The sequence below is a fragment of the Schistocerca cancellata genome, chromosome 4 (genome assembly GCF_023864275.1).
Source record: "Schistocerca cancellata isolate TAMUIC-IGC-003103 chromosome 4, iqSchCanc2.1, whole genome shotgun sequence".
Lineage (NCBI taxonomy): Eukaryota > Metazoa > Arthropoda > Insecta > Orthoptera > Acrididae > Schistocerca > Schistocerca cancellata.
Genome location: NC_064629.1, coordinates 641504936 through 641521325, shown reverse-complemented (window position 1 = coordinate 641521325; position 16390 = coordinate 641504936). Strand labels below are relative to the sequence as shown.

At 36.5% G+C, this 16390-nt stretch overlaps 1 protein-coding gene across 5 annotated transcripts in view; it reads left to right on the top strand.

Annotated features, from left to right (window-relative positions):
• The window catches only part of LOC126183263 (rho GTPase-activating protein 190), a 308492-nt gene that overhangs the window by 280051 nt on the left and 12051 nt on the right, over positions 1-16390 (top strand). For all 5 annotated transcript variants that reach the window (XM_049925082.1, XM_049925086.1, XM_049925085.1 and 2 more), the window contains one exon: positions 12652-12783. In XM_049925082.1, coding sequence (XP_049781039.1) covers positions 12652-12783 — 132 coding nt within the window. The remainder of the gene's footprint in view (positions 1-12651; positions 12784-16390) is intronic.

Genomic DNA, 16390 nt, shown 5'->3' with positions numbered 1-16390 from the left:
TTCTGTTTCTTTCTTTCCATCTAATCTGCTTATTATACCCAGTTAAAGAACATAGTGAGGAAATTGTTTAATGTTACTAAGACTGACATGTCTGTAATTTCACATCATATAGCTATATAATTTCCCAAAAGTGTTTTATCTTCACATGCTATATATCCCATGTCACTTAATCAAAATTAACGATTGAGACATCATTTTCCAGCTTCACCACTAATGATGAAAAATGCACAGATAGTTTAAAGTTATTTTTTTCGTTAAAAAACTTTAGTTTGAAAACATTTTTCTAAGAACAGTGTAGAATGTGCCGTCTGTTGACAATCTGTTTAACTAACACGCACGACTGTGGCTGCAGTTTGGTAGATTCTTTACGCAAGAGTAGTCTGTCACGTGATTTGCTGCATGAACAAACTGAATTACATCAACTTTCATCATCACGGGTATGTACCATTCACTTTTATAACTTAATTTATTACTTAGTACATTTAACTTTTAATTCATCATTACTTTACAGTGATTGTTTTAAACTCAATACCGTTAATCTCTATCGCTAGCAAAGGCCAACTAGCAGTTATGACCAGGTACATTTATTTGTAATTAATTTTTCTTAACAAATGAATAATTACAAAAACCAAAAACTGTCAAATGTCTGCTAATTTTTTTCTTCTGTATTTCAAGTTTCTAAAGTGCCATCGGGCACAACATGATAATATCGAGAGAGTGACATCCAACCAGAGGGCATTCCACACCATAGAAACATGTCACAAACTGTAGAAGAAATGCCAGAGGAAGTGATGAACATAGATAACTTCAACTTCAGCAAGATAGAGAAGCTCAGTGCAGCTATAGACAAGACCTATCAGTGTTCAGTGGCAACAATTTGTGCAAGACATCAACTTTGTGTCACCAACTTACCTACTTCACCTCCATCAAAATATAAATGCAACTACATAAACTACCAAAAAATATTGTTCTGCCCATCTTTTCCTTAAAGGCAATGAAGTTCAAACACACAGTGCTGATAATATGGACCAAATGTGTGCATGTTGTTCTGCGAGGTTGCTTGCATGGGAGTTCAGTGACAATTCAGCTACCATGTGTTCCACAAGGGGGAGGTTAACTTAGACCCAATTAAAGTTTGTGAAGAGCTTCAAAACCTCATAGAACTGAATAATGACTATACTAAGAACAACATAGGAAATATTAGACAGTTTAACAATGCTCTGGCATTTGCATCAGTTTAGTTTAAGACAGGTGATATCTCTTGCAGCAGTCCACATTGCATGGATAGGTGTATCATATGGTAGGAAGTTGCACCAACTTATGCTGACCTCTTCATTATAGATTTTGATACTCCATTACATCATCATATAGAGAATAAAGCCAATAGAACCTGTTGCAGGGAAATGCTTGATACACATAATCCTTATGCACAGTCGTTTAAATACATAAAAGATGTAGCTCGCCGTGTACCTGATTTTCAAATTCAATTCAATACTAATAATACATTTCATCCTGGAAGATCCAACGTGCCTGCAGTCAGTGAGATGGCTGCTGTTTTTAGCACTGGTGACAGAACACATCAGATAATTTTAAATTTTGTCCTCTGTTCTAAAAGAACTGGCACACTTACGACAGTATCTTACTTGAATCCTCATTTTGATCTGATGTGCTGTTAACTGCTTTTTCCATATGGTGAGTCTGGATGGACTGTAGGTAAGCCTAATGTTCAAGTTCATGATACTGCATTGATAACAGTCACAACACAGCTACAGTACTATTGTTATCATCTAGCAGTTGGAGAGGGTTTCACTGTACTTCATGCTTCAGGTAAATTATTTCAACAACATATTGTTGACAGTTATATCAAAGTAGAAGGTTTATTCAATCACATCAAAAAGAACTTGTAGCTGATAGTTACAAAGGTTTGATGGACTTTCTTTACACTGATGCTGAACAAGGGGGAGCAATTAGGGAATATATACATTGATCTTCCTTCTGCTTACAATGAGAGTCCTTGCAGTATGCTTCAAAATTATCAAGACGCGATGGCCATTGTTGCCCACTTAGGAAAGCCTGATCTGTTTCTCACAGTTACTTGCAACTGCAAGTGGACTGAAATTACCTCTCAGCTGAAACAGATGAACATAGATCTGAATTAATTTCTATGGTTAAATTTGGTAGCTTTATTACACAATCTGTTTAAAAACACATGTACTAGGTGTAGTCATTGGTTATGTTTATGTTGTTGAATTGCAAAAGGGAGATCTCCGCCATGCACACTTTGTGCTCATTCTGTCAAATGAAGATAAATTACATTCATTTGAAGATGTAGACACTTTAATTTGTCCAGAAATTCCAGCTAAAGAAATGGATCCCAAACATTTTGAAGTTATTCAGGAATTCTTGGTACACAGACCTCGTGGTACTGTCAATCTGAACAGTCCCTGCAGGCAAGAACAAAAAATATGAAAAATTATCCAAAACATTTTCAGGAGGGAACTGACTTAAATGTTAATGGTTACCCTAATTATAGACGATGTAGTAATGGCATTACAGTGACATTTCGATCATTTATTGTTGATAGTCGATGGATTGTACCATTCTGCAGATTTCTCAGTAGAAAATAACACTCTCATATCAATCTTGAACGTTGTTCTTTGATCAGATCTGTTACATATTTGTTCAAGTATGTGTATAACAGAAATGACTGCATGGCTTTAGGATTGCATTCAGATTCGGAAGGTGAATGACAACTTGTTGTTGATGAAGTCAAGATTTACTTGAGTTGTTGTCATGAGAGACCACCTGAGATTCTATGGTGATTAAGCGAAGTCTGGCTTTTCCACCGATGTCATACGATTGAGCGACGATCTGTCTATTTATCAGAACGACACATGATGTACTTTCAGGCTAACCTTCATAGGGACTACAAATTCGTGGCATTTTTTAATTGTTCAAGTACAGTATTACCTCACACAAGTACCTTTACCATGAAGTTCCAGAACATTTTGTGTGGTCAAAAGGACAATGGATTATTCACAAGAAAAACACCAAGTGCTTTGGACACACCTGCACTGTGAATCCACCTCCAAGTACAGCTTCTGCATGTCTAAGGACAACAATCATTTGACGGTCTAGGCACAGTTGATGTAATACTGTGGATCTCTTTACTCTAAACTGTAGAAAAATTACATTTAGTCATTAATTAACACTGGATGGAAAGAATGTTTGCAGGAGGCTGCCAGACACCAAATGCCAACACAGTTGAGACAGATTTTTGCCATCAACTGTATATTCTGTTCTGTCAATATACCTGAGTTGTGAACATATCAGGACACACTCTCAGAAGATTTTTCAGAGACAGCACACACACACACACCTGAAGTCTACAACCTAACGTTGCTAGAATCGGAGAATGGTTTTAAATTTCATGGCAAATCTTGCCAACAGTTCCACCTGCCGACCCGTGAAAAAGTTAAAGGAAGAACAGGAGGCAATAGCTGATTCAGTCAGAAATAAGATTCCCAATTGTTGCCTCACTGATGAACTTGGAGTCTCTGGAAAAATATTTGTCTACAAAACTTTGTATCACATTTTATGAAGTGAAAACGAAGTTGTTTTAGCTGTTGCATGGACAGGTATTGCTGCCAATCTCCTGCCAGGGGGACGCACATCTCATTCAATTTTCAAACTACCTGTAACTATCTTAAATGTATCAGTCTCATTAATTCTCACTCACACTAAGGATGCATAACTTTTCTGTAACTCTTATCTCATCATTTGGGATGAGAGTTCACTGGTTCCGAAAGAAGTGCTAAGTGTTGTCGATCGACTTTCAAGGGACTACATGAATAATAATCTCCCTTATGCAGACAAAATAATTCTGTTTGGTGGAGATTCCCTTCAAATATCACACATCATTAGACCTGCTAATGGAACAGTCTTTGCTGAAACTGCATTTAAATGATAACCGTTATAGTGTCATGTTAAAATTCACAAACTGGCTAAAGATATGAGGGCAAATTAAGATACCATATTCACTGAGTGGTTACTTAAGTTGAGTAATGGTGAATAAGAAATCAAACAGATTACTTCAATGAAGCAATCCTAAACATTGTTATTGTAATTACAATAGTTTTATTGCCACCATATTCAATGCCACAGAAAGCAATGAACAAAATGTTATGCAATTCTAGTTGCAGGCGATACTATGTTCAGATAATGATGACTGTACAACAGTTAATTAATTTGTGACTTCCAGTTTGTTACATGTAGAGGCAAAGATCTACCTCAGCTCTCGATTCTGCCATCTTGAAGAAATTAACAACGTTCATATGTACCCAGTAGAATTCTTGGACTCATTAAATCCATCCAGTTTACCACTTCATCAATTGCTTGTAAAGAAAAGTGCTATTATTGTGTTAGTTAGAAATCTTAATGCTAATCAGGGGTTCATTGTTGTGCAATATTAGTTGTAACTCAGTTAGATGAGTACATCATTGCTAAATTCATTGACTTGTCTAAAAATGAGCTCATACTGCCCATTAACCTCACACCTTCTGATCCAACCTTGTCTTTCCAAATGATAAGGAAACAAGAGCCTTTGTTGTGACAATTAATAAAGTGTAAGGTCAAATGCTTTAAAGGGCAGGATTGTATTTACCAGAATGTGTTTTTTGCATGAGCAGTTATACTTTTTCACGAATTTACACATTCACTGATATTTATGTTTGTGCTAAAGACGCATACAGCCATAAGGTTAACAATGATCACGTTATAACTGCTTACATTATTTTTAAAGAAGTTTTGTAAAATAAAGAAGTTTGAAAAAATAAAATATGACAAAGACAGTATTTCCTTGTTATATGTTTTACAATTAAACATATTGTATATAATGATACTGATTTTTTGTAGAGAGACTAATATTTGTTACTACTATTCAAATACTACCTTTCATTAATAGATATTTGTATTTATGTATATCTCTGTTACTGTATTACCTGTCAGTAATTGAGCAGGATAGACTGCAAATTGTTTGGATGGGTCAACTAATATTCATTACTATACATTGTCATCGTCATTATTATTTTTAAATATTGCTCATGTACCCTACAATCTGTAATGTTTACTCACTAAGAAAGCCTGGTTGGATGTAAGAGTGTGCCCGAAGTCTCTATTCCTGCTAGGTGAAATAAATACATAAATAAAGACTGTTGCAACAGTCTGTAGTTCTACATTATTATTTCAGTATTCAGTCATACCTGCAGAACCAGTACCACAGTGTCCTTACAGAGTGGTTGTTTTCACATTTGTGCTTTTTGCGTATTCCTTGTTTCTTACATAATACCCAGCTTTATGTTAATATTATTGAATATTATGAGGATATATGGTGTGAAGGCAGAGTTACTCTCAAGGGAATAGTCAGGCTAGTCATGTTGAAATCTGCCATGGTTTTTTTGCCACTTGTACTCCATGTTAGTTACAATCTACATGCAAAATTTCACCACCTGACATGAACTGGAGATTATTGTAAGGCAATAATGAAATATGACATTTTTTCACATGGTTTCCACCCTTGAAATTTTTCGTGTACCGTCCTGAACTTGTATCACTGCCCATTAGGTTGTGAGGTAAGTGCTTAATCACCGATTGAATGTGATCATAAATTAATTAAATGTTAGTGGACAAATACAGCTTATATTGTATCCATAACATTTCTCCCAAATTTGTATAGAGTATATACAAATATAAGGGGCAGTCAGATGAAAATGAGGCAGATGAAGTGCCATAACTGTTAATACATTTAGCCCACTGTGAGACAAGAACAGTTAGTGCCTTCATGGAAAAATGGTTGAAGTTGCCTACAGAACCGTGATTGTACTCAGATGTGCAACTCTTCATCTGAAGCAAATTGACAGCCATGAATGTCTTTCTTCAAGGCTCCAAAAATATGGAATTTTCATGGTGAAAGACAGGGTATGTATGGAGAATTGTAAGGGCTTCCCAGCAAATCTTGTGCAGTAGTTAATACAACAGCCACACCAGCTTTGGAAAAGTCATGATGACCTTCCTGTTTGGCTGTGAGGGCCCAGTGCTCATTGATGTTCTGGAACACACCACCACAATTAAAGTGCAGCAGTACATGGACACTTTGCACAAGGTTGTTTCGACTATGCTGCAGAAGTTTCACTGGAAAGCCTTTACACATCCTCCATAAAGTCCTGATCTCTGACCATGCCACTTACATATTTTTGGAGCCCTGAAGAAAAATATTCTTGATTTGGTTTGGATGAAGTGGTGCATGTCTGAGTACAATTATGTTTCTGTAGGCAACCACAAATGTTTTTCCATTAAGGTATTGACTGTCTCATCTCACAGTGTGATAGATTTGTCAACATTCACAGTGATTACTTTTAAAATCATATAGAGTTGACTTACTTTTTTCTCATCTGTCTCATTTTCATTTAACTGTTCCCTATAAATACAAGGTTTCCAACATTTCAACATTAATTTTATTCCTTGTAACTTTTGCAAGAATGTGAAATATTGATGCAATGCTCTAAACAGACGTTTTTGTTTACTAGGAACATACAATTAGGGAGATATTTCCAGCCCTTTGAGGTGCAGACTTAGATGTTCTGAGACAAAATTGGGTCAGATTTGGGGATGAATCCAGCCTAGTATCAATACATTAAGCAGCGCCACTCTTACCGGATTTTTAAACAGGGGAAAGGAAGACTGATAGTGTACTTATGACTGCAACATGAGAATGTTGTCATGGTGGTAAACTGGAAACTGCAGTGGTCTATCCATAATGATTTAATTTATTAATGTTAAGTAAAATGCCTTGCACTGATGGAAAAATTCTTTGTCTAACTGCCATCTCGCTGACATTTCTTCTCCATCCTCTTATTCTTAGGGCTCTGATGTTTCCTTCCATGTTGTGCCGCTATTGTTGACATAGCCTTTCTTTTAATGTTCTTCCTGGCAGTTTCCACTTCAAGATGTACTGGTGTCCACTATCCTTAGGACATGCTCTAGCCAGGCTGTTCTTTTACTTTTAATTAGCCTTATAGTAACAGCTCCTTGGTTGAGATGGTCCAACTCGTAATTGGTCCTTGCTATCAGAATACAGTCATTATCCCAGATTCCTCCACTGGCCGTATTGGCCGTGCGGTTCTAGGTGCTACAGTCTGGAACCGAGCGACCACTACTGTCGCAGGTTCGAATCCTGCCTCGGGCATGGATGTGTGTGATGTCCTTAGGTTAGTTAGGTTTAATTAGTTCTAAGTTCTAGGCAACTGATGACCTCAGAAGTTAAGTCACATAGTGCTTAGAGCCATTTGAATCATTTTAGAGCCAGATTCCTCCATAAATTTTCTGTAGTAGGCTTCTTAAAATATTCTCAGTTGTTGTTCATCAGTGCTGGTCAGCATCCATACTTTACATTCATATGTAGCCACTGGCCTAATCACAGCCATATAGTCATTTTGAGCTGTTGATTTACCATCTTGGGCATCATTAGCTTTATAAATGTATGATAACACATGTGGCCACCTAAAAGCAGGCTTTTATTTCAGTGACATGAAAATTATCTAACTAACTAAATATTAGCTGCTAGTTATTCAAAATCCTCTCTGTGCTCAAAATTAAAATCTGCTGCTGATCAGTAATCCAGGTTATTGTCCCCTGTTCTGTGTAGCTTCATATATTTAGTTTCTGATTCATTAATTTCGAGTCCTGTATGCTTTGCAGCTTCTTTCAGATCTACCACTACTATCTCCAATGATGTCCTTCATCTGCTAATAATTGCAACATAATCAGCATATGCAGCAAACTGTGTGGTCTTTATCTATGTGCCCAAATATCTGCAGTTTTTGTAGAATCACTTCTAAGGTCAGATTGGAAAACATTGTGTAAGAGCATCAGCTATTGGTTGTTATGCCAGGCTGTTTTATATATTCTATCATTTTTTCACTATTTAGACTATCAAAAGCCTACTTGAAGTCCACGTAGATATTGTTGACTTCTATGTTATATTCATATGCTTTGTCTCAGTATGAATATATGGTCCATAGTTGATCTATTAGGCCTAAAGCCTCACTGATAACTGCCCAATATGTCTTTCACATATGGGTCTAGTCTGTTATATAGGATTCTGGGTAAAATCTTATATGCCACATTCAACAGAGTATCCCTCTGTAATTGTTGCCTTCCTTATATATGACTGAATTACACCCTTCGTCCATTCTTCTGGAATTCTTTCTTGATTCCAGATAACCAGATAAGTTTATGTATCCATCTGTATAAAGTAATGCCTCCTCTCTTTAGCAGCTCAGCAATTATTCCATCAGTTCCTGGAGATTTGTGAGTTTTTGACAGTTCACCACCCTTTATACTTGTGCAAGAGTAGGCTCTTCTATTTTTGGTTCTTCTGTGTTCTATAATATCTGTTGCTCCCCATCAGTGCACTCATCCTCCAACATTTCTTTAAAATATTCTGTTCATCATTTCCCCTTTGCTGTCTGCAAATGTCCATATTTGTACTTGCAGCCTATTATTTAGGTTTTTACCCTTATGGACCTTCTTTTAACTGCTTGTAAAACTTTCTACTCTCATTCCTGTTTAATGCTTTTTAATATCCTCTGTCTTCCTTTTTAAAGCTTCTTTTTTCTTTCTTCTGCACATCATGGCTGTTTCTGTCGTCCTTTTATTATACATAACCTAGATATTTTATTGGAGACATTTTAATCTTGCTTTATTCTTCTGTTGCACCACGCGTCTACATTCACCATAATATGACTCCTCATTTCTAGGTTGGGTAGAGTTCCCTGTTATGTCCTTCACCACAGTTCAGAATTCTCGTAGTTTTCCCTTTATATGCCATATCAATCCTTTGCTTCATTTTTGTAGCCACATGTTAGTGGACTGAGTCTGAGTTTGCTTCCAAAATCATGCATACATTTTCAGTGCCGTTTGCCCATGTTTTGGATACTAACATATGCTCAATTTGATTTGTGTCATATATTCGTGGAATTTTCCAGGTCCCTTTGTAAACATTTTTTCTTGGGATCATGCTTACTGCTTTGAGAGCATTGGCAGCCATGAACTGGGCAGTTCTTAGCCCATGCGGCAGTTAATGATTCAGACTTTTTGTAAATTAACCAAGATTTTAGAAGGAGAAAGTATTTGTTCCCACAGAACAAAAGAAAAGTGTGATGCATGAAAAATTTAACCTTTTAATCTCAAATTCTCCCAGACTTTGATTAGTCTACCTCATGATTGGCTATCTAAAACATTGATCTTTTCACATGTAGTCCAAAATTTCCTGTTGATTTCTGAAGACAGACATATAGTGTGGGTAACACTGAACCATCGATTCTGATTACAGAGGGCGGATGTGAAGTGCACATTTGTCTCTGTATGTTTTTCCGTTTTTAGTGACAGCCTACATTCCTTTTTTCGGAACTGGACTGATCTACATTGTAAACAAAAAATTCACTAAAACTAGTGATCTTATGCTTTGCATTTGTTACAAAAGTTTCCATCACATTCGTTTCAATCACTTCAGTTTCTGATCTGTTTCACAAAATTTTTAGTATTATTTTTCTTGATGCAATGTTATGCAGTTTTTTTAAGCAACTTATCCAAATTTGAGAGGCGGTAAATTAATGTAAACCTATATCCTTAGCAATAGCTAAAGCCCAGTCTCTCAAAATACTATCACTGACACTAAATGACCTTTTGTCTGGCATCAGAAAAAAGCTCAAAAAACAGTATGCTCAAAATCATTGTACTATCCATTTGAGTGGTACTTCATTTTGGAGCTTTGTCTTTCCTTCTATGCAATTAACATTCCAAATGGACAAAGTGAAATTTCTTTTGAATGGTACTCACACACAGGTGTTCTGGACACTTTTGTTTAACCAATATACCATCGCTGTTTCTTTGTCTGATAAGTTAATTCTAGTTAGTGGTGTTTATTTGGAGGTAACTGATAATCAAATGTTGCACTATCACTTAAAGATCATCATGAGTAGAAATTCTTTTAGCTTCTTCATTGTTGGTGGATTTATAGTCTACAGTATGGTACCAAGTGTTTCAGTTGTTTCTAATCTCATATCTGCACTATTTAAATGTTTGTGTAAAAATTAACTATTTCAAACATCACATCAAACATGTTTTCTGTCAGTGGCTTCAGTTGGTATCTGTTGTGTGTCTCTATAGCCAGCAGCAGAACATTCACAGGGTTCCCTATAACCTGTGAGGTGAGATTGGGTGTACAGAGTATTTTTTTAAATGCCAACTAGAGTCAAAAAGATGTATTTCCAAACAGTTACCAAAGATTAAAAGAAGATCCTGAGGGAAAAAAGGACATTTGCTTCCCCTTTTAACAAAACCTGGAATTGGAATTCTCTTAAGCAAATGCAGCAGGAATAATAAGATGGCTGTGCATTCCATGTTATACACACAACACTTGCCGTAAAAACAGCCAACCAGATCCAGGGGTATCTGTCTCTTATTTTTTATTAGGATACTTCCTGATGGTGTCTGCAGCTGAAATTTAGTATGTTGATTTTAGTAGATGGTAACACGTGGCTAAAACATCATCATAGGTTTGATATGACAATTCTGTCTATTTCCTTGTCGGGTGAAAGCACATCCTAGATTTGATACATAATGTTCTCTGCACCTATCAGAATATAAACAATCATTATGGTCTCAACACCCCTGCCACCACACCGTCCTTCTCTCTAATCCCATGGAAGTATGTAACATCCATGTATCTTTGTTATTACTGTTTAGCACATGTTGCTTCATTAAATCAGCTTAAACATGCTGTAGCATACCAGGTTATGCACATTGGTAGTGTTGCCATATACAACAGTTACAGTGTGTGCTGTGTCTTGACAACAGGTGATGTGGTGCAATGGTTGGTGCACTGGATTCGTATATGGGAAGACGAGGGTTCAAACCCACATCTGGCCATCCAGATTTAGGTTTTCCGTGATTTCTCTAAATTGCTCCCAGCAAAATACCAAGATGGTTCCTTTGAAAAAAGGGCATGGTTGACTTCCTTTCCCATCTTTTCATAATCCAGGCTTGTGCTCTATCTCTAATGACATTGCTGTCGATCGGCAGTTCCTTCCTTCCTTCCTTTTTTCCGTGCATGTCTTGATCTACTGTATGAATCACATTTGTTCAATTTTGAGTTGGTATGTCCCTTTTAAAAGTAACAATTTATGAAGTAACAAATTTCTCCTAGTTGTAGAGTAATTATGTTGTTTTGAGTATGTTTCCTAGTTGGGTTTCTTTTCCTCCCATTACTTCTTGTTATTTGGTCACTTAGAAACAGTCCAAAAAGTGAAGTTCACTTCAGTATTTTATCAAATAAATGTTGTATTATTTGTGCCTGCTTCTTTGTTCTTATTTTCTTCATACTAACATTAGTGTTAAATCTAAACTGAACTATTTTCCATATTATGAAATATAATTTCATTTTGATTAATGTTGACATAGAAGTTTGTAAATCTACTGGAATGTATGTTAACGTGAAAGTATTTGATAATACTTAAGAAGTATGGCGATTATGAAAGTCAGTTTCCTTTACCTGCACAATTGAACTGTTTTATCGAAGGTGAACAATTTCAATTCTGTGTCTAATTAATCATGACATTATTCAGGAGGTAAAATGGATAAAAACTTAGAAGTAAATATAGGAATTTGAGCAATGCTACAGATTTAGCAGCCAGGTTCTGTAACCGATTGTCTCTCATATTTCACCCAAAATGCTTCCTGAGATACTATAAAGGCCATGTTTAGCAATTATCTGCCTCGTATTTGAAGGAAAGGAGAACAATGGTACTCTTTAGTGAATCGATAGTGCCATGTTCCATAGACCAGTATGGCTGCCTGATCCAAGGGATTATTGGATCAATCTGCATGTTTAATCTCAGCTACTTTAAACATACATCATAATTAACTGCTCCAAACTCTCACCTATTAGAAAGTATACACTTCTGTCCCAGAAGGGTTTTTGCTTGGCGCTCCTTAACTCATGACGTAAAAGCTAAATGTTAATGCATTGTTGTGTCTGATGTAAGAATAGGAATTTATTGATATCAGTATCCTGCAGTTAATACTACTTGTTGTTTAATTTAAAACATTGATGCTATTCTCCATGCTGATGTTATTGTGTCACAAGTTTAATGATCAGCATTGGAATTCAAATTCCCATTCATTCATTTTGTTGTGCCCTGTACCTGTGCGTGTGTGTGTGTGTGTGTGTGTGTGTGTGTGTGTGTCTGCACACTTGTGTTTGTTTATTTAGTTTTTTTTTTTTTGTTGATCTGTTGGCTCTGAGGAAACGTATTGTTCAAAAGTTAAATGACAATCTCAGTTTTGTTTATGTGCCTGTTGACTGCTCAATGAGTGGCAACCTTTACTCTTTCTATTATTTTTAATCCACGTAAGACTTGACAGCTGTTCATAAAGTTGTGAAAATTCTGTGAGGAAATTTATTGTGCTTTATTGGTCTAAGAAAAAACAGATGTATTATTGAAGTTAATTATAACACTAGTGACGTTGTTTGTCTATCCTTTGTAGTTTCTGTGTTATTACATAACTTATGGGTAATGCAATCAATTGCAGATCCTAATTTTGATATCCGTGAGCTTGACATTCCTGTGAATGCTGTTGCTACTGCACTGAAGGATTTCTTCTCGAAGCGATTGCCACCACTTTTGACACAAGATATGCTAGCTGAGCTTGAAGATATCTCTGGTAAATCCATAACACTTTTACTATGAGTCACTAATGTAGAAATAGTCTGTGGTCCTATTATTGAAGTTAGTATTTCATAACAGCACAGTTTAGTGAGTACAGTTTTTATATTAGTACTAATGCAAATGGATAGTAAAACTATTTTTAATTGCAGGTATGAAATATTTAGTTGAACTGTGTAAAGCAGATGACAGTTAACAGAATGTGTTGGAACTCCTAAAGTGCTTTCTATAGCAACTGGAAAAATAAAGTTAACCTGTGTTTTGTATAAAACAGTTTAGTTACAGCTTGTACATTTTTTTGCTGTAGTAGAAATCCATAGAATCCTTTTTCATTTCAGTACCCCCATTGTCACCTTATTTCTCTTTCCTATCCTTTCACTTTCAGCAATCTGTCATATTTCTAGAAATTAAAACTTACCTTTATGACAAAAAGTTAAATTTAAATATGTCTATTTTTGTCTCCCCTCCTCTCTCACACCAAGTTTGATGCCATTTAAATGTTGTTATGAAGAAATGTGTAATTAAAATGTACTGATCACAGTTCATTGATTGTGACAAATTTTTTTCCAGGTAATCTGTTGCTTGGTTTTGTTCTACTTATATGCTTTTCACACATGATTAACTGTTCAGTTAACGGAACCATGCCTTTTGTTTTGGACAAATTTTTGGGTTTTAGATTGTCCTCTGATACTTACCTTGTGTTCCACCTTTCATTGTAGATAATATCTATAATAACTTTTTCATAAGTTTGCCAAGATAAACTGCTATTTACTGCATGAGAAAGTTATGATAATAAAGGTGAATGTGTTAAGACTGTGTGAATATAAAAAATAGTGTTTCATTGTGATGTATATTCCACATTAAATTATTGGTGCCCCTGTAATTGGGCTAGATGAGTTAGTTCTCAAGTACATGAAATTGTCTGGTGTTAGTTAATAGTCAGTGTTAAAAATTTAGAAATTATTCTTTGCATTATACTGCTACAAGTCACATTTATATTTAAAAAGAAATTGGACAGAAGCTTTAAAATCAAAACCACTGAAGGGATCATAATGTCGTTGTCTGCAGTAGAAGATGTGGTCTCTATAAGAGTGCTGAGGCTCCAAGCTCCCCACTAGAGGGACATGGACACATACTCATGTGACAACAGAGGAAGCACATGCATGTGTTGACTGTTCACTGCACTCAGTAGTGCTGAAACAGAGAAGCGAAGACTGTAAAAGAAGAGAAAGGGTTATAATACATTTCCTTACAATGCAGGGGGTGCGGGAAATGGAAATTAATCAAAGAATGGCACAAGTATATCGAGAGCACTGAATGTTGGTTGCAAATTTTGATGCTCAATCCAGCCTCTCAGGCAGTGTTGCCACTGTAACTCGCTGGTCTTCAATAATTAGGGCATCCACCTGCTGGACAATGATATTCGTAATATGGTATGGCGTTCCAGATCATGCATCATTGGCGAACAATATCTGTCCCTTGAATTGTACATACCATGTCTTGACACGTGCAACAGACACTTGAGCTACTGTTTAATGAATTTTCATTCCATGCACTCCATCCAGTGCTGATAAATGCATTGCACCCCATTGTGCTTCTTTTGAAGCCTCGCTTTCTCTGTTTTCAGCACTACTGAGTGCAGTGGACAGCTGATGCATGCACATGCTCACTCTGTTGTCCTGTGTGTGTGCTCCCCTGTCCTTCTAGCAGTGAGTTAGGGGCATCAGTGTTCTTGTAGGGACCACACCTTTTTCCATGAGAAACAGCATTACGATCCCTTCAGCGGTTTTCATTTCACAGATGCCAGATCATTTCTTTTTCATTGACCCTAATACATAGGGTCTCTTTAACTTAATATAATGGGACACATTTCTAGTATGTTTTGCTCATCTTCAAGCATGTACACATACAGATATGTGTTATTTAATGATGAAATATCTTAATTAATCTAAATAAACACAGAAATACTATAGCTACATTTGTGCACTGTTATGCTGATCGAGTGGCTGGTGGAGGTGGGGTGGGGGCAAAGTAGATGTCCAATGGTATCTGGTGTTGTTATTAATTTGGTCTGGTGCTCAGTGACATATCTTGTTGTCTGTTTAATTGCCAAACAAAGGGATTACTATAGAGTTAAATGTGCCCTCAGGAGACAAATGACAACCTAACTGTTAGTGTCACACCTGGCACCTAATGAAAGAATATAAGAATACGAGCGTATGGAATATCAGACCAACAGTGTGACTGGATTGAAGAGTTTATAGCAAACAGAACACCGCATGTCATTCTGAATGGAGAGAAGTCTACAAACTTAAAGAAACTTTCAGCATGCCCCAGGGATGTGATACAGGAACATCACTTTTCACAATATATGTAAATGACCTAGTAGATAAAGTCAGAAGTTCCATGAGGCTTTTCACAGATGATTCTGTTGTATACAGAGAAGTCACGACACTAGAAAACTGAAGCAGAATGTGGGAAGACCTGCAGAGGATCGACACTTGGTGTAAAGAGTGGCAATTGACTATTGGGTGCAGGGCCATCATCTGTTTAATTAAAGTGCATAACAACATATTGGGAAACAAAATTGATACTCTCACTAAGGAAGTGGTGGCCTCAGGTATAGAAGACTATTAACACATTCCAGCTGAGGATCTCTTACCAATGTACAGGAAGAGGATATGAAATGAGTAACACACAGAATGGCAGGATTCCAAGAATGGCAAGATTCCCAGACAACTAAAGGAAAATGATATGCGCAGATAACATCAGTGCTGCTACCCAGGCCTGGGTACCATTGACTGACGTGTTCACACAAATTTTCGGTTACCATGTTGTGGTTGCAGTTCAACCACGATCAGTTTGCGTAGTATATTGCATAAGCACAGTACCATTTCCACTTTGTGACATGAAGAAGTGGAAGACACAGATACTTTTAGGATGCATCAACTGATGGTACCTTACATCAAAGCTGCTGATGTTTGAATAAGGAATTCCAGTTACCAACATTGATACCAACATTGTTAGCAACCTTGCAGTGTATAAAGAATTTTACTCCTTTCTAATGGAAGTGAAAAGAGAGAGATGAACTAACTAGTGGGAACTAAATAACTGAGTATGTTATTTCAAGTTGTTTTATGTTAACATCATTTGTATTTTGATTTATCAATCTCTACCTGTTGTATGTAATTATGAGGTACTTAAGTAGGTGGCTGAGTGGGAATACTCAAAGGCTAGTAAAAGAGGAACAGTATGTGAAGTATGCAGTTACAAAATTTTAATGGTAATTGATTATATTAACTGCCATTATGCTATTGATACCTTACCATTTACCTATTTATCTACCACCTATCTACATCTACATCCGTACTCTGCAAGCCACCTGACGGTGTGTGGCGGAGGGTACCTTGAGTACCTGTATCGGTTCTCCCTTCTATTCCAGTCTCGTATTGTTCATGGAAAGGAGGATTGTCGGTATGCCTCTGTGTGGGCTCTAATCTCTCTGATTTTATCCTCATGGTCTCTTCGCAAAATATACGTAGGAGGGAGCAATATACTTCTTGACTCCTCGGTGAAGGTATGTTTTCAAAACTTCAACAAAAACC